At 34.2% G+C, this 25,332-nt stretch overlaps 1 protein-coding gene and 2 long non-coding RNA genes across 6 annotated transcripts; all 3 read left to right on the top strand.

The window, feature by feature from the left end:
• Positions 1-442: 442 nt before the first annotated feature.
• LOC132751484 (uncharacterized) lies at positions 443-19,577 on the top strand. 4 transcript variants are annotated; one of them, XM_060741653.1, is made up of 4 exons: positions 443-568; positions 17,413-17,519; positions 18,667-18,817; positions 19,177-19,577. In XM_060741653.1, exons 1-4 carry the CDS (start codon positions 537-539, stop codon positions 19,253-19,255), a joined length of 369 nt encoding a protein of 122 aa, XP_060597636.1. In that variant the 5' UTR covers positions 443-536; the 3' UTR covers positions 19,256-19,577. The 4 variants fall into 4 exon arrangements, 3 of the variants coding, with proteins under 3 accessions (XP_060597636.1, XP_060597638.1, XP_060597637.1); XM_060741655.1 differs by having other exon boundaries at positions 456-568; positions 18,667-18,847; XM_060741654.1 differs by lacking the exon at positions 443-568 and adding an exon at positions 16,397-16,628.
• On the top strand, positions 7,890-12,494 carry LOC132751490 (uncharacterized). Its single transcript, XR_009628686.1, has 4 exons — positions 7,890-8,040; positions 8,864-8,970; positions 11,580-11,756; positions 12,068-12,494. It is a non-coding gene; the product is annotated as an uncharacterized LOC132751490 (long non-coding RNA).
• A 1,573-nt stretch (positions 19,578-21,150) lies between the features above and the next one.
• Positions 21,151-23,506, top strand: LOC132751485 (uncharacterized). The gene is made up of 3 exons (XR_009628682.1): positions 21,151-21,314; positions 21,780-21,908; positions 22,472-23,506. It is a non-coding gene; the product is annotated as an uncharacterized LOC132751485 (long non-coding RNA).
• Positions 23,507-25,332: the final 1,826 nt, after the last annotated feature.

Below are 25,332 nucleotides of genomic sequence, written 5' to 3'. Positions count from 1 at the left end.
CGGGGTTTTGTTTGAATACAGGGTTAAAGATGGAAATGATCAAAAACCCGAAACCAAAATAGCTATAATTTTAGTTTAAAGCTGTTTGGAGTGTAAAACAAAAAAACGGGAAAATATATCCGAATAGAAAAAGTTTTAAGAGTGTGCTAATTCTCCCAAAAAATGGATTTTGTTTTGGGGTAAACATGATTTTATCAGTTTTTATTTTAAACCATAAACAATACTTTTTTTTTTCTTTCGGGTTAAAACATCCTGTTATTTACAAAGGGAACAGAAATTTTTAAAACATAAAAATAAATTTTTGAAATCATCCCTTAATTAAAAAAAATATTTTTTGCACTAAAAAGGGTTTTGAAATTGTGAATGAGATTGAATGTTACCATAAGGAAATAAAACATCTGAAACTGTATGGTACAATCAAGAGGACAATCAAACGCGCATATATTCATGATAAAAACAAATATACTTAACATTAAACTATAACAAAGCATTGTTGACAAAGGGAAATAATCGTTGATAGGGACGTTGTTCCTGAGATGAATTATTTTCTTCGAGAGATAATTGAGGAGTACTTAAATTTTTATTATGATCTAGGACTTGCGAAAGAAATGATTCAATATCGGTTGTGTTATTCGGACTTTTGTGTAATACTGACCGATTTCTCCGATATATGCTGCCGTCAGCATGTTGTATATGATAGGAGCGGTCACTGTGTTCCTTTACTATTTTCCAGCGTTTCCTAAGTTTTTCCTTTTTTTTAATGCGTACTGATTGATTCAATGGCAAAGGTGGCAAATATTTAGCATTTTTGTCGTAATTAACCTTTTGTTTGTCTTTCGATTATTTCAATAGACTGTGCACTTTTGAGTTATTTACTTAAATGGGTATCAGCTCTTTATTTGTAACTGGCCGATGGATTTTGTTCTCCGGCCGATTAACAGTTGACTAGGAGAATATCCGCACTTAAGAGGTGTATTGAGGTATTCTAGTAATGCAATGTAAATGTTTGTATCTTTAGCTTTTTGCATTAGTTTTTTCGCGATACCAACATCTTTTTCCGCAAGACCGTTCGACTGGGGATATCCGGAGGAGGAAGTTCTGTGTTCTAACCCCCTTTTTGAATTCAGAGCTTGAAAATTGACTACCGTTGTCCTAGACAAATACTTCAGGTATTGACATTTGTGACATACGTTTCTGAAGTTTGAGAATAACGGTTTTTGATGTAGTGTTTGGTAAATAGTTTACTTCCAAGAATCTCGAATAGTAATCTATAGTCAAAGGATACTCTTAACCTTGAAATGGAACAGGTGTGCTGCTATATTTTGTAAGATCGGTCAGGGAATTCTGTGGTCATTAGCGGTTCTTTTGTGTTCGGGTCGCGGTATAACAGACATATGCTATATTTGCTTACATATTCTTTTATTTGCTTGGACATGCCTGGTCAGAAAAATGAATCTTAAGCACATTCAAGTGTCTTCATAATTCCCATGTGACCTGTATGAACTTTCTGTACAAGTTCATTTCCCAATTTTTTGTGGCATTACAATAGTATGACCTCGAACTATTAGGTCACTCATCGCACTTTGCTCTAGATTCTGGCCAGCCGTTTAATATAGTATCTTTCAGAGTTTTCATGTGTGCGTCTTTGCACGTTTCGGTTCGAATATTTTCCATTCGTTGGTCGCTAACGTGCAATTGTTTTTGAAGGGTATGCACGTAACTATCAAGATCAGTATGTATTAGGGAGACATTGTCGTGATAGGCAGTGACTAACTGGTATTTCTTTACCAGGATTGGCTTAACGATTAACTGATATTTGAACAGAGCTAGTAGCATTCTAGATAATCATTGGTTTTTTCATTATAATGGCAGATATTATTTTGTGATCGCAGTGTACGAAAACGTTTCTACTAAAAGTGAACTGATGAAACCGTTTACATCCGAACAAAATTCCAAGCATTTCTTTTTCAATGACAGCATAACCGATTTCAGTTTGCGTCAGGCTTTTGCTTTAAATGCGATAGGTCTATCGTCTTGAAATAGACAATAAGCAACTCCTCATTTTGAAGCATCCGTTTCCAGTATAAACGACTTTGCCGGGTCATACTGGTGCCTTTGTTATGATATCTTTGACCTGAGAAAATTCTCATTTATGAACATGGTCCCAAATAAACTCTGTATCTTTTTACAAGAGGCTCTGTAAGGGGGCTGTAACTTCTGCTAGATTTAGCGCGAATTTATAAAGGTAATTTACCATTCCTAAAGGCCTTTCGACCTTTTCGGGGATTGGCAATTTCATGGTTGCTTAGACGGGCCAGCTTTTAACCCACTTTATGTGATGATATGACCAAAATATGGTACCGATTTGGCGCCAATGGTGCATTTATGTTCATTAAAACGGATACTCTGCTCGCGCTTAATAAGACCTGTGTTAGATGTTTATCATGTTCACATTGGGTGCTTCCCCATATTAAAATAAAAATCAACAAGAGTTTGTATTCCGTTTATTCCTTCGAATATCTGATTGACCTTTTGAGAAAATATATCACTTGATGATGATATACCGTATGGTAACCGTAAGTACCTGTATCTACCGAAAGGAGTGGAGAATGTTGTGACGTAAGACGATTGTTTGTTTAGTTGTACAGACCAAGATACATGAGTACGATTTAACATGCTAAAGTATTTAGCTCCATCGAGCTTTGCAAATGTTGATGTGACATAATGAGGTCTACGTATTGCTTCATTGAGCTGTTTTGGGTCCAGGCAAATACGTAATATTCCATGCGGGTTTTTTACCACTACAATGGGGTGTACCCAGTCCGTAGGTTCCGTCACTGGCGTTATAATTTCGTCTTTGACCATTTGCTGAAGCTCAAGCTTAAGTCCCGATTTGAGCGCTTCCGGTACACATGTCGTAGGTATAATTACTGGAATAGCGTCATCAAGCAGGTGTAGTTTGGTTTTATCAGGGAGTATGCCTACGCCCCAGAACAAATCACCGTATTCAGACATAACTGATTCTTTAGTCATGTACTGAGTATTTTGGCAGTTTGTCGTATGTAAGTTTAATTAACCCAAGGTCAATGAATGTAATCCTATAAGTTGTGGCGCCTCACTGTTTACGACATAGAAGTATACAGTAACTTGGGCTCTACGATAGCTACATGTTAAACTGGATCTTTCCTATAACTTTAATTGTATCATCAGAGTACAAGATAAATTTAGAATCGGGTGCCTGCAAAAGGATTCTTATGTTGAGCGATTCAAAATTGCGGGTTGAGAGTATGTTAACGCTGCTACCTGAATCAAGTTTGAAATTAATGTCTTGGCATTTCGGGCCAATCTTATTGTCAACAAACGCGCGATTTTGGGCTAGCGATGTTTTGTGACTTTCTGTGCCAATGAAATAGTTATCCACACAAGAGTCATCACTATTTTCACTTAAATTGTTCGACAATTCATGAACATGTTTCTGTTTGTTTAAACGGCATACTTTTGCCCAATGATTTTACTTTTTGCATGATTTGCACTTCTATCCATATGCCGGGTATTTCTTTTTGTGTGTGATGTCATGGTATGTTCCACAATTTCTACAGGTTGTTGTTTTAGACTTCTGTTTCGTGTCGATCCTGACAGCGCTGTATCCGAGTTGGCACATCCATATTTGGCGTAATTTACATCTTGTTTTGGGTTAAGAATGTTCATTTGTTTTTTTAAAGTATTCGAAATTTTGCGATAATTGAATTGCCTTGTCCAATGTTAAGGATTCTTCTTCGTTAATTATTTTTCCCTCAGTCTTTGGTTATTTACCCCGAAAACAATGCGGTCTCTGATCATTTTGTCCGTTGTGCTATTGGTATCTGCATTCATTTGCTTTCAGTTTAAATCTTGTGACGAATTGTTCTATTGTTTCTTCACCCTGCCTTTCGTTATTGAATCGGTAACTTGCAAAAATTGGGTTAAGTTTAGGATGAAAGTGACTTTGAAATTTTGTGAAGAATGTGACGAATTTTTTCTATCATCTGCGTTTAAATTCCAGGATTGCATAATATCTTGCCCCTTTTTCTCCTACCCATATAAGACGGGATGCAATTCTCTCTTCCTCTGATTATTTTGAGGGGTCCACTGAATATTAATTTGACATTCTTTTCAATTTTTGCCATGTTGTAGGTAATTCACACTGTTCCAGATTATGTTTGGTGGGTTAATTCCTCAGAATGCCATTTTGATCACATTTTTTATATAAGATTAAGTCAATATAAATTTGATCCAAATTTCAGATGAAGTTGAATTAAATTACCATTACTTCTGACACCATGTTGTATGTTTTGTTTTAGTGACAAGTATATTATCGAGAATATTATATCTTGAATGAGATGTCCAGGTAAAATATCATACTGTGCAATTTTAACTAGTAAGAGGCAACAAGAGTATGTCTATATATAATTTTACCATTTCATGTTTAAATGTTGAATTCTGCTTAAGCCGGTGCTAGGGGGCGTGGACGGTAACTTGCACTTTCCAGTACCGTCCATGAACAGGCTCAATCAAACCGAGCCTGCAACATTTTCATTTCTGCCGTGTTGGGCTTTCTTTAGGGACTCTGTATTTATCTATTTTATGATCACATCCGTGTTATTTGTGCCGTGTGGCGGCTGTAAAAAAATCCCCCCCGTACATTTAATCAATGGGTGTTTTTATTTTTGGGGTCCTTTTAAAAATGGGGTTTAAACCCCGACATTATTTTTTGTGCTTGTGGTATTTTTTTGTTTCAAAATTTTTGGCCCTTTTTTAGTTGGGGGGTTCCTAAAATTTTTTTACTTTTAATAATGTTGAATTTTACCCTTAGGATATGTTTTCCTGCTTTTTAAAAGGGCCCCTTTGAAAAAAAGGGGCGTATTATGGAACGCCCCTGGCGGGCGGGCGGTCGGGCGGTCGGTTTTGTCCAATTTTGTCCGGAGCATATCTCCTACATGTATGGAGGGATTTTAATGAAACTTCATAGAAATGTTCACCACTATGAGGAGCAGTGTCGCGCACATGAACAAGGTCTCTAGGGGTCAAAGGTCAAGGGTTTTTTCACACTTAGAGCTCATTGAAAAATGCTTGTCCGGAGCAAAACTTCCAACATGTATAGAGGGATTTTCAATATTACTTGGCACAAATGTTCACCATTGTGAGGCGGAGTGTTGCGCGCAAGATTCAGGTCCTTGCGGCCCAAGGTCAAGGTCACACATAGAGGTCAAAAGTTCAGATTAAAATATGAAGATGTGTATATGGACCATTTAGTCATCATTTATTGAGGGATTGTAACACAAATGGTCATTATCAAGACTATGGCTGTGATACATATAATTTAGGTCAATATATACAAGGTCAAGGTCACTAAAGATGATGAAATATCCAGATTTTGTCCGGAGCATATCTCCTACACGCATGGAGGGATTTTAATGAAATTTCATAGAAATGTTCACGATTATGAGAAACCATGTCACGCACATGAACTAGGTCTCTAGGTCAAAGGTCAAGGTCACACATAGAGCTCATTGAAAAACGCTTGTCCGGAGCAAAACTTCCACATGCATAGAGGGATTTCAATATAACTTGGCACAAATGTTCACCATTGTGAGGCGGAGTGTCGCGCACAACATTCAGGTCCCTGCAGCCAAGGTCAAGGTCACACATAGAGGTCAAAGTTTAGATAAAAATATGAAGATGTGTATAGGGACGATTTAATCATCATTTATTGAGGGATTGTAACACAAATGGTCATTATCATGACTACGGCTGTGACACATGTACTTTAGGTCAATATATGCAAGCTCAAGGTCACTAAAGATGGTGAAATATCCAGATTTTGTCTGGAGCATATCTCCTTCATGTATGGAAGAATTTTTATAATACTTTATGGAAATGTTCACCACCATGATATGTATTGCTCCATGCATGATCCAGGTCTCCAGGTCAAAGGTCAAGGTCACACTTAGAGCTCATTTTAAAAACGATTGTCCGGAGCAAAACTTCTACATTCATAGGGGGATTTCAATATAACTTGGCACAAATGTTCACCATTGTGAGGCTGAGTGTTGCACGCAAAAATTCAGATCCCTGCGACCAAAGTCAAGGTTACACATAGAGGTCAAAGTTCAGATAAAAAATTTGAAGATGTGTATAGGGACCATTTAGTCATCATTTATTGATGGATTGTAGCACAAATGGTAACTATCATGACTACAGGTGTGACACATTTAATATAGGTTAATATTTGCAAGGTCAAGGTCACTGGAGAAGATTAAATATCCAGATGTTGTCCGGAGCATATTTTCTACATGCATGGAGGAATTTTAATGTTACTTTTGTAGAATTGTTCACCACCATGAGACGTAGTGTGTCCTGCACATGAACCAAGTCTCTAGGTCAAAGGTGAAGGTCACAGTTAGAGCTCATAGAAAAACGCTTGTCTGGAGCAAAACTTCTACATGCATAGAGGGATTTCAATATAATTTGGCGCAAATGTTCATCATTGTGAGGCTGAGTGCCGTGCATACAATTCAGGTCCCTGCGACCAAGGTCAAGGTCACACATCCTGTGCATATCTTCCCTACTGATTTGTTTTAAGGTTCATTTAACAACACAGTGCCAAGAATAAAAACTTGCTTGCTAGATAACACTTATCCATAATGCCCCCATATCCATCTAAAGCTTTTGTAAACGGGCGTATTTTGTGACTATGGCACCCTTGTTAATTTGTCTTTTTGACGTCTTATCTGTGATACGCAGGCTTCATAACCTCTGATCCCCTTTCAAAATTCTATTTTATTTAGTTCCGCCCATTGTTTTCTCGTTTAGGGGCACACGCTTTTTATTACTTGGGGACCATACGCCGCTTTTCATGGAATGGCACGGAAGTGTCACATTGAAGGTTCCATGATAACCGCCGTATGAACACATCTGCGGATGTTTTCTAAATTCCAAATTTTACTATTTCATGTTTAAATGTTGAATTCTGCTTAAGCCGGTGCTAGGGGGCGTGGACGGTAACTTGCACTTTCCAGTACCGTCCATGAACAGGCTCAATGAAACCGAGCCTGCAACATTTTTAAAATTTTTCCGGTTGGGGCTTTTTTTAGGAAATCTGTATTTAAACTATTTTAAAGAAACACTCCCCTGTTTTTTTGGGGCCGTGTGGCGGCTGTAAAAAGTCTCCCCGTACATTTAATCAATGATGTTATATTTTCGATCCTTGAAGATCGTTCAGCACGACATTATTGTTGTGCTTGTGGTATTTTTAGTTTCAACTTTTCGGCATTTCCTAGTTGGGTGGTTCCAATATTCCTACTTGAATAATGTTGAATCACCCTTAGGATATTTTGCCTGCTTTTTAAATTTGTCTTTTGATGTCTTATCTGTGATACGCAGGCTTCATAACCTCTGATCCCCTTTCAAAATTCTATTTTATTTTACAATCAAACCGAGCCTGCAACATTTTCAATTTTGCCGTGTTGGGCTTTCTTTAGGGACTCTGTATTTATCTATTTTATATTCCAAGATTTAATACACAAGTGAAATTACATGTAGCATATTGTAAAGGCGGAGCTTATCAACAACTAAAGTCTGTTTAAGATTTATCAATATAGAACAATTTCTATAATCGCTTTGAAAAAATAATGAGCCTTTTTAAGACAGTTCAGGAATCGTTATGTTTTTATTTAAAAAAAGCTTTTTCATGCTGCGACTATAACCTATAACATGGATATTCACACAGAAAAAACGTTATTGCATGTAAAGAGATCGGACATTTATGATCATGGTTTAAATTTTAAAACGACATATTGATTATATAACATTAATATTTTGTTTATGACTGTAAAAAAAAATATGAAAAAATCATATTAAATTTAAAACGAGGGTCTTTTGTTATACCAGACCTGCTTTTGTTTTAAATGACTGACTTTGTTCCAGGACATGATTTTATACATAGCATTGGCATAACTTCATTGAAAAACGGTGTTTAACTGCAAATAGGATATTAGAAACGTAAGTTTTGATATATTGATATTTCTGATTATTATCCAATTTAGCCTCCAGAAAATTATCTGAATCATATAATTATAATCGTTTTATATTTGTAAGAAAAACTATTCTTTATAATTAAACAAAATGTTTGTCAGTGTGTACATTACTGCTTTTTTTTTTTGTTTCTGACTTTTAAGGGCCCATCGGGAAGAAATTTTTTTTATCTCTTAAAGGGGAATTTGGGCATTATTTTTATATCGAAAAATTTGGGGAATCAAAAAAACAATGATACATGATAAAACATGATTTCGGGGCCCCTTCCCTTTTCTTCCGTGTGCATTAAAAAATTTGATAAAATTTTTTAAAAAGTTTTGTACGAAAAAACTTTACACATTAAAAAAAGAATAAAAATTTCATTTAAAAATGCATCCTTCCATCAAAAAAGGGGCCGGGGCCAAAATTTAAACAGTGGTGATTTAAGAAAACAAATGATTATAATATATTTTTTAGCTAATTCAGTGAAGAAAGGGAGGACAGTGAACTATATAAAGTCAATGGCTTGATAATAATTTAATTTTAAGATTTGCAACATAAAAAGTAATATGACAATGAAATGCTGGTTGGACAAAAATATTACCAGATATACCAAAACATCAATGTTTACCTGTCGAGAAGGTATCCAAATTATTTAAGATAAATGTTATAGACCTCTTTCTGTTTTAATAAACTTTGATTCAGACATTATACAATGTTAGATAAGATTAAAATAAAATGCTTGATTTTGTGACTGAAATGTACAAAAGCCACTGCAGCAATATATCTATGAAATAGTTTCTTTGATTAGGAAAATGTCTGACGAAGAGATAATTAAAACAGCGGCGACAGTAGGGACAGCTCCGTTGTGGGTGCCGGCAGCCGCCGCAGGTGGCCTTATTTATGGTGCAGGAAAAGGTAAACGTGTTGTCTTAGACGAAATCGATACAAACAATAACAAGTACAACGAGTTGAACCAAAGAAAACATATTACTGAGTCTTAGATAAAACATACGGTGGCACAAAGGTGACATTTGTGCGTTTTTATTTATCACGTGCGCACGAGATACTATGTCGTGACCGCGAGTTACTAAGTCGTGGCCCGATATCATTAAGTGGTGCGCACGAAATACTGTGTCTTGGCAACGAGTTACCAAATCGTGGCCACGAGATAAATAAGTCGTGCAGACGAGATACTATGTCGTGGCCACGAGTAACTAAAATATGATAAACAAGATCAACAAGGAAAGGTGGCGTTCAAGGAACGCAACCCCGACACGACCCAGCAACAAGAACTAGCGGCAAGGAGCCCAGGAGGACCCCAAACAAAAACATGACAGGGCGCAAAGGAGGGCATGGACAGGCTTATCACTTTAAATGTTACATAAGAAGTAATAGTAACCGACAAGGAAATCAAAATAAAAGAAAATTAATAAATAATTGATTGATAGGTCCACTAACAAAAGGGCACAGGGGAAGGGGGGGGGGGTTAGGAAATTCGGTGAGGGGGGGGGGGCGAAATAAAGAAACAAAGCTAGGGACACAAGGAAGATCCAAAATAGATGTACCAAAATTTCAAGTGTTCGTTTTATTAAGTAGAAGTTCATGGGGATAAATATCAGACACCATTTGATCAAAATAAGAATTATCTAAATTAAAAATATCATCAAGGTATCTGGAAGTATTATCAAAAGCTACTATAACTGTTTTGTTGTGTATATTCAGAGAGACTCAACATAAAGTCTCTTTCATAGCAGAACAAAAACAAATCGGCGACCAAGGGTGCCCAATAAGTACCATAGGAATACCTATGATCTGTTTGAATAGGGTATTTCCAAACCTGACATAAATGTTGTCTAAAAGAAAAGAGAGTGCCCTACAAACTTTGCTCCAGGTCCACATAATATAATGTTTAACAATACCGTTAGTGAAAAAAGCTTTGTTAGAATTACATGCAAGAAAGGTAACTTTTTTCCGTGCAAAAGTTTTCTGAATTAGGGAAAGTCGTGGCCACGAGATAAATAAGTGGTGCGCATGAGATACTATGTCATGGCCACGAGTTATTAGGTCGTGGCCACGAGATAACTATGTCGTACGCACGAGATACTATGTCGTTGGCACGATATACTATGTCGTGGCCAAAAAATAATTAAGTCGTGCGCAGAGATAATTAACCAATCAGATTACACTAATTATATATATATTTTTCAAACTTAGAAAATAAATTCGTTTTTAAAGTTTTACATGCCTTATTAATCTTTGAAAATATTGATGAACTTAAAACTTGATACATGTCTTTAGGATCATATTAGAAAGCCATCCTCCACGGCCACAAATAAGACATTAATTTTGACTAAGTTATGGCAACTCTGTGATAAAATTGGTCAGTATGTACGCACAACGGTCCGTTGACCTTGTTTGTACAATAACTTGAAAAGGAATAAGTCCTGGTTAATTTTATTTGGTGGGGACATTGCCTATGCCCATTAAATAGCCTATTAGGATGTTTGAGGTCAAGGGTCAAGGTAACCATGACACTTCATGAGGTAACCATGACACTTCATGTAAAACCCTTGTCTGATAATTTACTAAGAAGGAATGAGCCATGGTTTGTATAACCTATAAAGATCATTGCATCTGATCAGAAGATGACACCTAATAATTTTGAGGTCGTTAGGTCAAAGGGTCACAAAGACGCTAAATGTAAAATCATTGTTCAATCAATAACTTGTATAAATGGCACTTTGACAGGCAGATTAAGTAGTGGCATCCTTGTCCTATAGCACATTCCTAGTTAACTAGGAAAATTCATATAACTGTTGTAATCTGATTGGTTGATAATGTCGTTTGCACGACTTTATTATCTTGTTCCCATGACTTAGAAACTCGTGCCCACGACATAGTATCTGGTGCGCACCACTTAATTATCTCGTGGCCACGACTTAGTAACTTATGGCCACGACATAGTATTTCGTGCGCACCACTTAATTATCTCGTGGCTACGACTTAGTAACTCGTGGTCGCGACTTAGTAACTCGTGGTCAAGACATAGTATCTCGTGCGCACCTTATTATCTCGTGGCCACGACTTAGTTACTGTTGACCACGGCATAGTATCTCGTGGCCACGACAAAGTATCCCGTGCGCACGAGATAAATAAAAACACAAGCATGTCACCTCTGTGCTACCGTAAACAACCTAGACGTTTGTAAACAGTATAAAAAAGATGAGTAAAATTATATGTATATAATATTATCAGAAGTTGACACCTTTGGACTTGTTTGAGCGGAGACTTTTGATGTAACTCATTATTCAAACATAAGTTCTTCATTAAGTTTTATAATTATTATAACATATACACTTATACATGCACGCCCAATGCTCTCAAAACAAGACGCGAATGTACGTCTTTTAAAATAACAATGAAAAAAAGGAATGAAACACGTTAGAAAGAAGACTTTATCAATTACGGATACATGTAAAAAATATTTAAGAAGGTTCTTTATTGCATAACATTCCTTGCTTCAGGCTTGGAAATTGCAAATGACATCGGGAAAGAGGTTGGCCCTATAGCTGGTATAGCATTAGCCCCTTTCATTGTTGCCGGCTGCATTATTGCTGGTCCATTCATTGGAATCAAGAAAGTGGGCGATGTGATGATAGGGAAAGAAGACAAAAAGTGAACAATGTATTGTGTAGCATTGTGTGAGTATATTGTATTTTGACATCACTCATCCGAAGGTATATGTTACGAGAAATGACAATTAGCCTACTTCAGAAACGTATATAAGAACATTTAGTAATTTTAATTTCCTTTTTTTCTGTAACATTGGCAAAGGCTTGTCTTTAAGATGATTAATTTATGTTTTTTTTATTGAAAGGTATTTCAGTGGCAACGGAATTTCTTGAGTTTTCTTGACGTTTTGTTTCAAATTGTAAAATATAACATATAAGTAATAAAACATAAGTTTGTTCATTTTGAGGCACTTAGTTTTTTTTTCTTTTCTTTATTTCAGGGAATGACTTGTATGAAGATCAGTCAATCAATTACTATAAAATATTGTTTTCATGATCTCTTCCTGATCCTTTTCAATTAATTTTCACATTAATTTATTTTTAATTTATCACAGTTTAATCAGTACACGTGTCGTCTGCTAGCGCTTCAATTAAAAAAGTCTATATACTTATACACAGATTAAATGGCACAGTGGAATTTGCATTTGACATTAAATAAATTTCGCCGTTATGAATAACATTATGATAACCAGACACGGAGAATATATTAACATTTAAATGAAGACCAAAGGAATGTTTTTATAGTGTTGTTCCTATCCAATTGGAAATATTATATAAACATGTCCTAATCACAGCTTTAGTTAATCTTTGATATTGTTTAATATGAATATGACGGTCTAGATCTTATAAACATATGTTGCAAACATTATATCTCGTCTTGTTTGTTACTTTATTTAATTAACATTTCATGATGCAGTCACAATTTCTAAGTCAGAAATAATGAATTATACAATGTGATACTTTTCCGAATCATTTCTACAGAAATCACAAATAGGTTGAAAAGCATAATTTATTCGTACCATTTACATTTCCTTAACCCCTTGCAACGCCAAATATTTTAAATTGACTTGTCCATTGTTCAAACAGTATAAAACTGTTCATCTTTTTTACAAGAAAATTTCAAAATATGTAGCATTTGCCTGAATAATGAATAGCTGATGCGCAGACCATGACTTTACGGCGTAGACGTACCAGCTGATCTTGGTCTGCAATGGTTGCATGCGTAGGTGCATTTGCCACCAGCAGACTAAGCATTAAACACTCTCACTTTTTTTTATTGTTTACTGAATAACAATCTCCCCTTACAATATTCATAACATTTCAATTATTACTGTTTTTGTGTCAAGTTGATAAGTGTAAGTCATGCTACTGAAATAAATATTTATCTAAGATTTCACCTGGCCGGGTGTTTTTTTTGTTGTTCAATCATGGTTCTTAGTTTTTAGCAAAAAAAAAAAAATTGTTTACCAGGTGGAATTACACCAAAAATAGGTATATTCATAACTGAAATGTTAACACTGATCCAAACAGCATGTTCGAACAGATCAACAACAAGAATGTTAAAGCATGTGATTTACACAATCGTTGTTCTACAAGAACCAATCAAGACTGGCGATTATCTACTGGAAGCGTTACCGTATGTTTCCAATATATGATTTGATTTCATGATCGAAACCCGTACCAATAGCTATTAGTTAGTTTTAAGTATTGATGAAGTGTAAACAAAAACGGAAAGTATTTCCGAATATTCTTTTAAAGCATTAACAGTGTGCTAATTCTGCAAAATAACTTGAAATTTTGCATTGGTAAACATGATATAACAGCTTAGCTTAGACAAACATACTTAACATTAAACTTTAACAAAGCATTGTTTTCAAACATTAAACTTTTTCCTGCTTACCTCATCGTGGTGATGCCAGAAATCAAGATTGATTGCTCGCACTTTGCTCTAGATTCTGGCCAGCCGTTTAATATAGTATCTTTCAGAGTTTTCATTTTTGCGTCTTTGCACGTTTTGGCTTATTCTATTCGTTGGTCGATAATGTGCAATTGTTTTTTAACGGTATGCACGTAATAATCATGGTCGTCAACATATTTAAATATGTATCAGGGAGACATTGCCGTGATAGGCAGTTACTAACTTGTATTTCTTTACGATTAACTGATATTTGGACAGAGCTAGTAGCATTCTATATAATCTAGGAAGTGCTGCAGACATTGTTTTTTTTTATAATGGCAGATATTTTTTTGTGATCGCAGTGTACAAAAACATTTCTACCATAAGTGAATTGAAGAAACCGTTTACATCCGAACAAAATACCAAGCATTTCTTTTTCAATGACACCATTACCGATTTCAGTTCGCGTCAGGCTTTTGCTTGTGAATGCGATAGGTTTATCTTCTTGAAATAGACAATAAGCAACTCCTAATTTCGAAGCGTCCGTTTCCAGTATTTGTCGGGTTATACTGGTGCCTTTGTTATAATATCTTTGATCTGAGAAAATGCTCATTTATGAACATGATCCCAAATAAACTCTGAATTTTTAAGAGGCCCCGTAAGGGGGCTGTAACTTCTACTAGATTTGGCGCGAATTTAGAAAGGTAATTGACCATTCTCAAGGGCCTTTCGACCTTTTCGACGATTGGCAATTTCATGGTTGCTTCGGTCTTAGACGGGTCAGCTTTTAACCCACTTTCTGTGATGATATGACCAAAGAATAGTACCGATTTGGCACAAATGGTGCATTTTTATTCATTAAAACGGATACCTTACTCACGCGTAATAAGACCTGTGTTAGATGTTTATCATGTTCACATTGGTAGCTTCCCCATATTAAAATAAAAATCAACAAGAGTTTGTATTCCGTTTATTCCTTCGAATATCTGATTGACCTTTTGAAAAAATATATCACTTGATGATGATATACCGTATGGTAACCTTAAGTACCTGTGTCTACCGAAACGACTGGCGAATGTTGTGACGTAAGACGATTGTTTGTCTAGTTGTACAGACCAATATGCACGAATACGATTTAACATGCTAATGTATTTAGCTCCATCGAGCTTTGCTGTTACGTCATCAAGTGTTGATTTGACATAATGAAGTCCTAGTATTGCTAAATTGAGCTGTTTTGGGTCTAGGCAAATACGTAATTTTCCATTCGGGTTTTCTACAACTAGAATTGGGTGTACCCAGCTCGTTGGTTCCGTCACTGGCGTTATAATTTCGTCTTTGACCATTTGCTGAAGGTCAAGCTTAAGTCGCGATTTGAACATTGGGTGTACCGGTACACATCTCGGAGGTGTAATTACTGGAATAGCGTCATCAAGCAGGTGTAGTTTGCTTTTACCAGGGAGTATGCCTACGCCCCAGAACAAATCACCGTATTAAGACATAAATGATTCTTTAGTCATGTACTGAGTATTTTGGCAGTTTGTCGTATGTGAGTTTAATTAACCCGATGTCAATGGGTGTCTGTAATCCTATAAGTGTCGGCGCGTCACTGTTTACGACATAGAAGTCTAATTCTCTACGATAGCTACAGGTTAAACTGATCTTTCCTATAACTTAAATTGTATCACCTGAGTACGAGATAAGTTTAGAAAAGGGATTCTTATGCTGAGCGATTCAAGTTTGCGCTTAGAGAGTATGTTAACGCTGCTACCTGTATCAAGTTTGACATTAATGTTTTGGCATTTCAGGCCAATCTTAATGTAAACAAATGCGCGATTTGGGGCTGGCAATATTTGGTTGCTTACGTGTCAATGAAATAATTATCTATATACATGTAAGAGTCATCACTATTTTCATTTAAATTGTTCGAAAATTCATGAACATGTTTCTGTTTGTTTGAACGGCATACTTTTGCCCAATGATTTTACTTTTTGCATGATTTGCACTTCTATCCATATGCCGGGTATTTCTTTTTGTGTGTGATGTCATGGTATGTTCCACAATTTCTACAGGTTGTTGTTTTAGACTTCTGTTTCGTGTCGATCCTGACAGCGCTGTATCCGAGTTGGCACATCCATGTTTGGCGTAATTTACATCTTGTTTTGGGTTAAGAATGTTCATTTGTTTTTTTAAAGTATTCGAAATTTTGCGATAATTGAATTGCCTTGTCCAATGTTAAGGATTCTTCTTCGTTAATTATTTTTCCCTCAGTCTTTGGTTATTTACCCCGAAAACAATGCGGTCTCTGATCATTTTGTCCGTTGTGCTATTGGTATCTGCATTCATTTGCTTTCAGTTTAAATCTTGTGACGAATTGTTCTATTGTTTCTTCACCCTGCCTTTCGTTATTGAATCGGTAACTTGCAAAAATTGGGTTAAGTTTAGGATGAAAGTGACTTTGAAATTTTGTGAAGAATGTGTCGATCTTTTTAATTCATCAACTGCGTTTAAATTCCAGGATTGCATCATATCTTGCCCCTTTTCTCCTACCCATATTAGAAGGTATGCAAATAATTTATTCTCTCTTCCTCTGATTTTATGAGGGGTCCACTGAATATTAATTTGACATTCCTTTCAGATTTTTCCCATGTTGTAGGTAAATTAACACTGTCCCAGTTTATGTTGGTGGGTTAATTCCAGAGAATGCCATTTTGTTCACTTTTTGTTTACTTTAGTTTCAGTATTCGTTATGGTTTTTATTTAAATACTATTTTCGTGCTGCGACTATAACCTATAACCCGGGTGTTTTCTTAACCTAGTTAAATTATGAAGCAATTTTCACACCGATATAACGTTATTACATGTATAGATTTCGGTAATTTATGATCATGTTTAAATTTTAAAACGACATATCGATTATATAACATTACGTTTTTGTTCATGACTGTATGAAAAGATCATTTTAAATTTTAAACGAGGGTCTTTTGATATACCAGACCTGCGTTTGTTTGAAATAACTGGCTCTGTTCCATAAAGTGATTTTATACATAGCATTGGCATAACTTCATTGAAAAACGGTGTTGAATTGCAAATTGGATATTAGAAACGTAAGTTTTGATTTATTGAGATATTTCTGGTTATTATCCTTTTTGCTTCCACATAATTATCTGAATCATTTATCGTTTTATGTTTATTAAGCTTTCTATGTAAGAAACACTATTCTTTATAATAATCCCAAACACTGCCAGTGTGTACATTACTGTTTTTTGTTTTGTTTTTGACAATAGGTTTATTATTATCTATTAAAGACAGTCTAGTCATTATTTCATATCGACAAAGGAGAATCAAAATCAATGAAACATGATACAACATGACTTGCGGTCCATTATTTGCTTCCGTGTGCACAAAACTTTGATAAATTGTTTAAAAAATTGTTTCACAAAAACACTTTACAATAAAAAGAATAAAATTACATTAACATGCATCCATTTCCTCTAAATGAGGTCCATGCAAGTTGAGAACAGTGGTGATTTAAATAAACAAATGATTATAATATATTTTAGGCTTTTTCAAGAAAGGAGGGACAGTAAACAAAATAAAGTCAATGGTTTTAGTATTATTTAATTCTAAGATTTGCAACATATTAAGTTATATGACAATAACGTGCTTGTTGGGCAAAATATACAAAAAAATCAACGTTCACCTGCCGATAAGATTATTATTTAAGATACTGTTATTTGCTTTAGAAGAGTCCACTTTCTGTTTAAATAACCTTGGACTTTCAAACATTATACAATGTTAGATAATATTAAAATTAAATGCTATATTTTGTGACTGGAATGTACAAAAGCCACTGCAGCAATATATCTATGAAATAGTTTCTTTGATTAGGGAAATGTCTGACGAAGAGGTTATTAAAGTAGCTTCGACAGTAGGGACAGCTCCGCTGTGGGTGCCGGTAGCTGCCGCAGGTGGCCTTGTTTATGGTGCAGGAAAAGGTAAACGTGATGTCTCAGACAAAATCGATACAAAAATAACAAGAACAATGAGTTGAACCAATGAAAATATCACGGAATCTTAGATAAAACATACAGTGGCGCAAAGGTGACATGTGTGCGTTTTTATTTATCTCGTGCGCACGAGATACTATGCCTTGAGAACAAGTTAATAAGTCTCGGCCACGAAATAATTAAGTGGTCCGCACGAGATACTATGTCGTGGCTTCGAGATAATTTAGTCGTGCACACGATATACTATGTCGTGGTCACAAGTTACTTAGTCGTGGTCACGAGATAAGTAAGTTGTGCACACGAAATACTATGCCTTGGCATCGAGTTACTAAGTCGTGGCCATGAGATAAATAAATCGACGCACGACTTAATTATCTTGTGGCCACGAATTAGTTACTTATGACCATGACATAGTACATGTTTCTCGTGCGGACCTATCTATTATTTCGTGTCCACGACTAAGTAACGCGTGGCCACGACACAGTATCTCGGGCGCACCATTTAATTATCTCGTGGCCACGACTTAGAAACTCGTGGTCACGACTTAGTTACTCGTGGCCACGACAGAATATCTTGTGCGCACGATAAATAAAAACACACGCATGTCACCACCTTAAAAACAACCTAAATGTTTGTAAACAGTAAAAACGATAAAATTTATTTTGGACTTGTTTGAGCTGGAGATTGTTGGTGTTAATACTTTTGTACCGATATGAGATGCAACTCATTATTCAAACATAAGATCTTCATTAAGTGTTATAATTAGTATAACATATACACTTATACATGCACGCGCAATGCTCTCAAAACCGCCCGCGAATATACGTCTTTATTGTTGAAATAACAATGAAAAAGATGAATGAAAACACGTTAGAAAGAATACTTCAAAATTTTACCATTTTCGTGTTAAATGTTGAATTCGCTTAAGCCGTAGGAAAGGGACGTGGACGGTAACTTGCACTTTCCAGTACCGTCCATGAACAGGCTCAATCAAACCGAGCCTGCAACATTTTCAATTTTGTTGTGTTGGACTTTCTTTAGGGATTCTGTTTTTCTCTATTTTATCAACCAACTACTGATACATGATAATATTTATTGTCGAAGGTTCTTTATTACATAAAGTTCCTCGCTTCAGGTCTCGATGCTGCAAATGACTTCGGGAAGGAGAACGGACCTCTAGCTGGTATAGCAGCAGCTCTGTTCATTGTTGGTGCCAACATTATAGCTGGTCCATTCAGAGGTATCAAGAAAGTGGGCGATGTTATGATAGGGAAAAAGAAGAAAAAGTAAACTTTGTATTATCAAGCACTATTTGAGTGAGTGTTTTGCATTTTGACAATTAAATATTTCTTCACTCATCCGAATGTATATGTTACGAAAAGTGACAATTAGCCATATAAGAATATTTAGTAATTTTATTTTCAGTTTTTCTATTACATTGGCAAAGGCTTGTCATTAATATGATTGATTTATGTTTTTATTTTAATTGTAAAGTTAACTCTTCGGAAGTGCAATTTCTTGAGTTTTCTTGGCGTTTTGTTTCAAAATGGTAAAATATAACATATAAGTAATACAAGCATTAGTTTGTTCATTTTGAGGGACAAACAACTGTCACTTAGTTTCTTTTTCTCTCTCTTTATTTCAGGGAATGGCTTGAAATACCATCAATGACAATCCATTACTATATAGCTTTTTTGTATCTCTACTTGATTCTTTTCAATTAATTTTCACATTAATTAATCTTTAACTCATCACAGTTTAATCAGTGCATATATATAATTATACACAGATTTAATTGCATATTACAGTATGCATTTTATGTCAAATAAATTTCGACGTTATGAATAACATTATGACCATCAGACAAGACAAGACGAAATACATTAACATTTGAACTGAAGACCAATGGAATGTTTTTGAACTGTTGTTCCTATCCCATTGAAGATATCATGTAACCATGCCCTAATCACAGCTTTAGTTAATCTTTGATATTGTTTAATATGTATATGTCAGTCTAGATCTTATAAACATATGTTGCAAACATTATATCTTGTTCTTGTTTGTTACTTTCAATAATGTGTCCCAAAATTTTTGGGAGGCATATTGTTTTTGCCTTTTCCGTCTGTCTGTACGTCCGTATGTCTTTCCGTCCGTCCGGTTGTCCGTCCGTCCGCATTAAGCTTGTCCGCCCTTGACAGATCAAACTACTGATTGTATTTCAACCAAACTTTACATGAGTGATCAGTACCATCCTTTGTTGTGCACATCACCGGCACGTTCCGATATGCTGCAAAAATGGTCATCAGAGATTTCATCGGCTCGTATGTTTTTTTAATTTGTTGTTTGTTGTTGTTCATGGTTGTTTCATAGACTTCAGGAAAAAAAAAATATATTCAACACAAGTAAATTAGGTGGAATTTCACCAAAATAGGCATATTCAATACTGAAATGTAAACACTGATCCAAACAGCATGTTCGAACAGATCAACAACAAGAATATTCCTTTCATGTGAAGGAGATATCCAGCTACCTTACGGAACGTCGGTAGTTCTACTCAGGTACTCGTTCGTGCCTGAAATAATGCACGGAAGGGTACCTGAGGGTTCCTCAACCAGTAAAGCTGGAACATCGCCATATGACCTGTACAGTGTTGGTGTGACATAAGCCCAATCAGTCAATCACTCAATCAATCACTCAATCAATCAATCAATCAATTAATCAATCAATAAATCAATCAATCAAACAGACAAACAAACAAACAGACAAACAAACAACAAGAATAGGAAAACATGTTATTAACATTAACGCTATTTAATAAGAACCATTCAAGCCTGACGTTTTCAACTTGAAACGTTACCGCATGTTTCGAATAAATGGTTAGATGGCATGATCAAAGCACATATCAATACTTGTTAGTTAGATACTTGATGCTTTTTCGAAAGTTCAAAGGTTATCACACCTGCTTTCAAAAACATAATGAATGGCTTTTCCAGGAATTCATTAAACAGTTTATTACAAATATGCATTCTATCTCTTCTAATTTACAAAAGACAACTTTGTTTTTTGCTGGAAAGAAAACTATCCAAGTCTTGCAAAATACATAATTTACCAATATCTGATGAAGTAAAGATTTACTTATAGACGTAATAATTATGACAATATAAGGGGATACTTACTTTAGAGTATAAAATGTATAAGTGTGTTTTATGATACATACATTTTCTTATTTCATTCATTTTCTTTATTTACTTTATTTGTTTTTATATAGCTTGAATTATATATTTAAATCAGTATCCCATGATTATATCAAGGTTTATCTAAAAAATCATACTGGAAGATTGATGAAGTGTAAACAAACAAACAAGGGGGTAAGTACTTTCGAATATTCTTTTAAAGCTTTAACAACAGAAAGTTTTAAATTATGTTATTCATTCATTGGTAAACATGATTTAACAGTTAAGTTTAAACGAAAACAAAACATTTTTTTGGGGTTTGCGGTTAACAACATCCTGTTATATACGAAAACAACAGTAATTTTACATATACAAAAAATATTAAATCATGCTTAATTAACAACAACCATTTATGCATTACAAAAGATTGCATTGTGAATGATATTGAATGTTACCACAAGAAAAAAACAACTGCAAACTTATGTTTACAATAAGACGAAAGCGCGAATATATAGTTACGATTTAGACATATATGAGACATGAAACTATAACAAAGCATTGTTGGCAAAGGAAAATAATCGTCGATAGATCTAAAATCATCAACAAAAAGGTAAGTTCAATTTAATTTTATAATGTGATAATGATTTAATAAACATCATTAAATGATCTTCACTAAGGATTTTACTAAATTGTAGATTTAAAAAAAAATCATGCTGATTTCTAGTCAATGAAATTCAAACTTGAAAATCTCGCTATTTTGTTCGTGTAAAACACATGTTGAAAAAAAACTTAAGGAACTATTAATATTTTATATAAATACACTTGCTATCATTCTTTTAAAAATGTTTGTTTTAACTGCTTTGAATAACAATAATTTTAGTATTTACAATCAAAACGTTTTAAATAATTTTTCAAACAAACATCATAATACAGTGAAACTGGATGAGTCTCCCGGTTGTTCTTGGTTGTGCGTTTTATCTCTCATTAGTCAGCCAAGCAAATGTATTAACATTATAAAACTTATTCATTTAGATAAATGTCATTTTGTTGTATTTGAAACGGTCTACTTTTGAAGGGAAATGACGTCAAACAAGCTTATCATCATTGTTCTTTTCCTGGCTGCGTTTTGTTTGCCTGGGATGTTGGGATCAGGTGGTGGTACTGGTTGTAGAGCACCAGCATTTTTTTATGGACCAGAATGCAGGTACATTTTAAGTTATAAAGATTTTTGACACGTTATATGACCCTATCATATACAGTTGTTTGCAAATATAACCCGTGTCGCTAGGTCGAGGGCTTTATTGCATACGATCATATAAACTGTCAAGAACATACATGTGTGTAAACTTATATTTAAGAATAAAAAAAGAAATACAATTTATTCATAGACTGGCAGCATCAGTTTGTTATATTATATGTGTATATAGATTACATAAATGTCACGATTATCCAATTAAAAGCGACGTTCGTTACAAACGTACAGTATTATAATTCTGGATATATGAATTTAATTGAAAGGTTTATTTTTTTGCAATCATAAAATGTATATATAAGTAGTTTATTTTGTTTAGCATGTATATTGATTACTGTGTTTTTACGTACCAAACATATTGTTTAATTAAGTGGTGAAAACATTTCATTATTCAATAACCTCAAAAGATTAATCCAATAATTCGTGCTGAATTCTTGTGATCAAGCACAATGTTTCTCAAATATGCAAAATATAAGATTTGTTCGATATAAAACATGTTATTCATGTCAATTTAGGGCCTCAGGATCTGGAAGACTGAACTCTAGAATCGCATATTATATCGGCTTTTTTAAAAAGACACAACTTTGCTGCAAAGCGTATTCCTGCACAAGAAAAAACTGCAATCTAATTGATGTCGGATGTAGCAACAATGTCAAATTGGAAACAGCAAGTCTGCCCTGGGATAACGCCGTTGAGACGCCAAGGGTGCAATGTAAAGGCAGTCCTAATGAAACAAATTATTATTTTTATTATTATTATACGTGAATACATAATACATTTTTTACGAATGCTTACACGTTTTAAGCAACATACCTTCAAATGTGTGAGTATATGTTTGTGTTAAATAAGAAATTGTAATAATGAGTAAAATATTTACAAATCATACAAGAATTGTACCTGACGTACTCAACATCAATGACAAACAAAAATAAAACTCTCAAATATCACAGGGTAGAATATTTGTGATACAATAGTATATTTGTCAATTTTGTTTTATATAATAAACAAAGCGGATAGTTAATATTGAAGCTTTTTTTTCTAAGAATAAATATGTTTTTTTTTTAATATTTTAATGTTTTGAAAGAAATTCTTAACTAAACTTGATGCTTTCCATTTGAAGCGGATTTGTCTTGAATGAGTACATTTTCAATCAGTATTTCAAATATTGATAAAAACAATACGAGTGTATCATATATATATTTTTATAAAATATTGCTGATAAAAATTGTTGATAAATTTCTTCTATGTGAAATAGTATGAACATTTAAATATGATGAATAATATTATTCTTTTTCTAGAACGATTTATTACCTGCTATATGAATATATGTAATATCAGTTCATGTATCTCGAACTTGCAAACAATATTCATATATAATTCTTTCTTGGTTTGTTATTATGTCTGATACTAATTACAATCAACATAATTATTTATATTATAACAGATCGTCCTTTATAGATCAATTCCCTTTTAAAGCGGGCTTTGCAGATAACCGTCTGTACAAATAACAAAAACATAAATGTTATTAGATAATAAAAGATATGGAAATATATGATGTCATGGCTTTTATACCTCAATTTTGTGTTGTTAATTTGACCCTCAGAAAAGATTTTACGAATTTACTTTTTTTTAAATATATATTATGCTCAAATTTGAAATTCAAAAATATTGATAATTGCTACGCAGTTTCTTTGTATGTATAAAATAAACATGGTTTGAATTCACATGAAATAGATACATGTATAGTATGTTTAATACTCTATACACTATAGGTTGACACAATATGACTGTACATGTATAGTGTCATTAAAAGAACTTGCAGTTTTTTAAAGAAAATACTAATTTTACTTGACCTGTAATAATGAAGACAGCTTCCCATACATAGTTTATTCATTCTTTTATTCAAATTTGACTTATTCGGTGAGAATTCTATAGATTTTGAAAAATTTCGGCGATTAAAAATTTTTACTCTTACATGAGCATAGTATATCTTTAAAATAGAATGTTTACCCGTGTTCCCAGCATTAATCAATTTAATGTGGGGTGAGATTCATTTTTTTGCAAAAATTAACAAGAGTGTTTTGGTATGTATATGCCATAAGCATAAATATTCAACATGGTGTCTGCAAATTCATTTGATTAGACATTACTGTCATCAAATTAGGAAATAGAGGAGTAATAATTAGCAATTTCATGTTATCTCTTGTATGATGTCGACTAAAATGATCTACGAAATGAACATACCATGCCCTGCATTGTAGAATTATTGTCCCAAGATTATGGCCTATATGTATTAAATAACATGTACATAGCACTTTTAACGAGACGATTCACGATTCAATTTTGCCACACCAAAAGCTTTTCCTTGTTCTGGATGTATGCTGGTATAACCTGAGGGTCGCCGCCACAAGAACGATTTAGTTCTTGGGAAACATCACCAACTAATAGTTTTATACATTAAAAAACTTTAATCTGAAATCAAGTTTCTTAGGCAAATTTCTCACTGTAGATGTGATAGTAAATTGTAAAAGGCTTAGTTCACAAACCACTATAAGCACCCTCAAATTTAGAAACAAGAGCACCAGAAAGGCAGAGCAATACAGTAAAAACTCTGAAAACTGGACCCTGTCCGGAATTGACCAAAAGTCCGGTTTTCAGAGGATTCCAGTTTTCAGAGGTTTTATCTTTTTATTGATAATTATGATAATTATGTTTGAACAATGACTTTTTTCAATCATTTTTTATTTACTTTTCAGCCCTTTAGTCTAAATCATATTTTAATTTCTTTTTAATATAAATGTCTTAAGTAATTTTATTATGCAAATCCATGAATATTATTCATGGAATCAAAAATTAAAACACCACATTGTCTGAAATATATCATAAGATCTTTTTCATTAGCTTTGAAATATGTGATTAATGGAATTTAGTATTTTTGCATATAATTGATAACAAAACAGATCAAACTTTAAAGGAAAACAGGGATCATTTCAACTCTTTTAGACAATTTATATTAAAAGAAAACATAACACATTAAAAACATTTTTGAAAAATCATACCAATAGAGGTAAACTTTTGAAGAGGTCATGTAGTCAGTGCTAACTACATGCCAAATACATATACGCTGGACATTGTAGTTTCTCACAATAAGACTTATTTGTATCTTTTCCTATATAAGTCTATGTAACTCAAGTAACCCAGGGGCAGGGCAAGTATTGACCCAAGCGGCATGATAAGTATCAATATTGTAGAGGTTTACAAGACAATGCAACATGTAAAATATTTAAGGTCACAAAATAAGACATACATATGTTTTCCTATATAAATCTTTAGAAATCAAGTGACCCCTTTGTCTGGGCCTACATTGCTTCATACT

This window comes from Ruditapes philippinarum, unplaced genomic scaffold (genome assembly GCF_026571515.1).
Source record: "Ruditapes philippinarum isolate M1 unplaced genomic scaffold, ASM2657151v2 ctg1167_1_1_1_1, whole genome shotgun sequence".
In the NCBI taxonomy this organism is placed as follows: domain Eukaryota; kingdom Metazoa; phylum Mollusca; class Bivalvia; order Venerida; family Veneridae; genus Ruditapes; species Ruditapes philippinarum.
Note: the sequence above shows the minus strand (reverse complement) of the source record. Positions and strands in the feature narration are given on the sequence as shown.

What these genes read in the sequence shown, in the direction of transcription:
- LOC132751484 (XM_060741653.1), top strand. Translation starts at nt 537, where the DNA reads ATGAATTATTTTCTTCGAGAGATAATTGAGGA. An exon ending in CTTCGAGAGATAATTGAGGA is followed by an intron (nt 569 to 17,412) that starts GTACTTAAATTT and finishes TTCTTTGATTAG; the next exon opens with GGAAATGTCTGACGAAGAGG. An exon ending in TGTTTATGGTGCAGGAAAAG is followed by an intron (nt 17,520 to 18,666) that starts GTAAACGTGATG and finishes TCCTCGCTTCAG; the next exon opens with GTCTCGATGCTGCAAATGAC.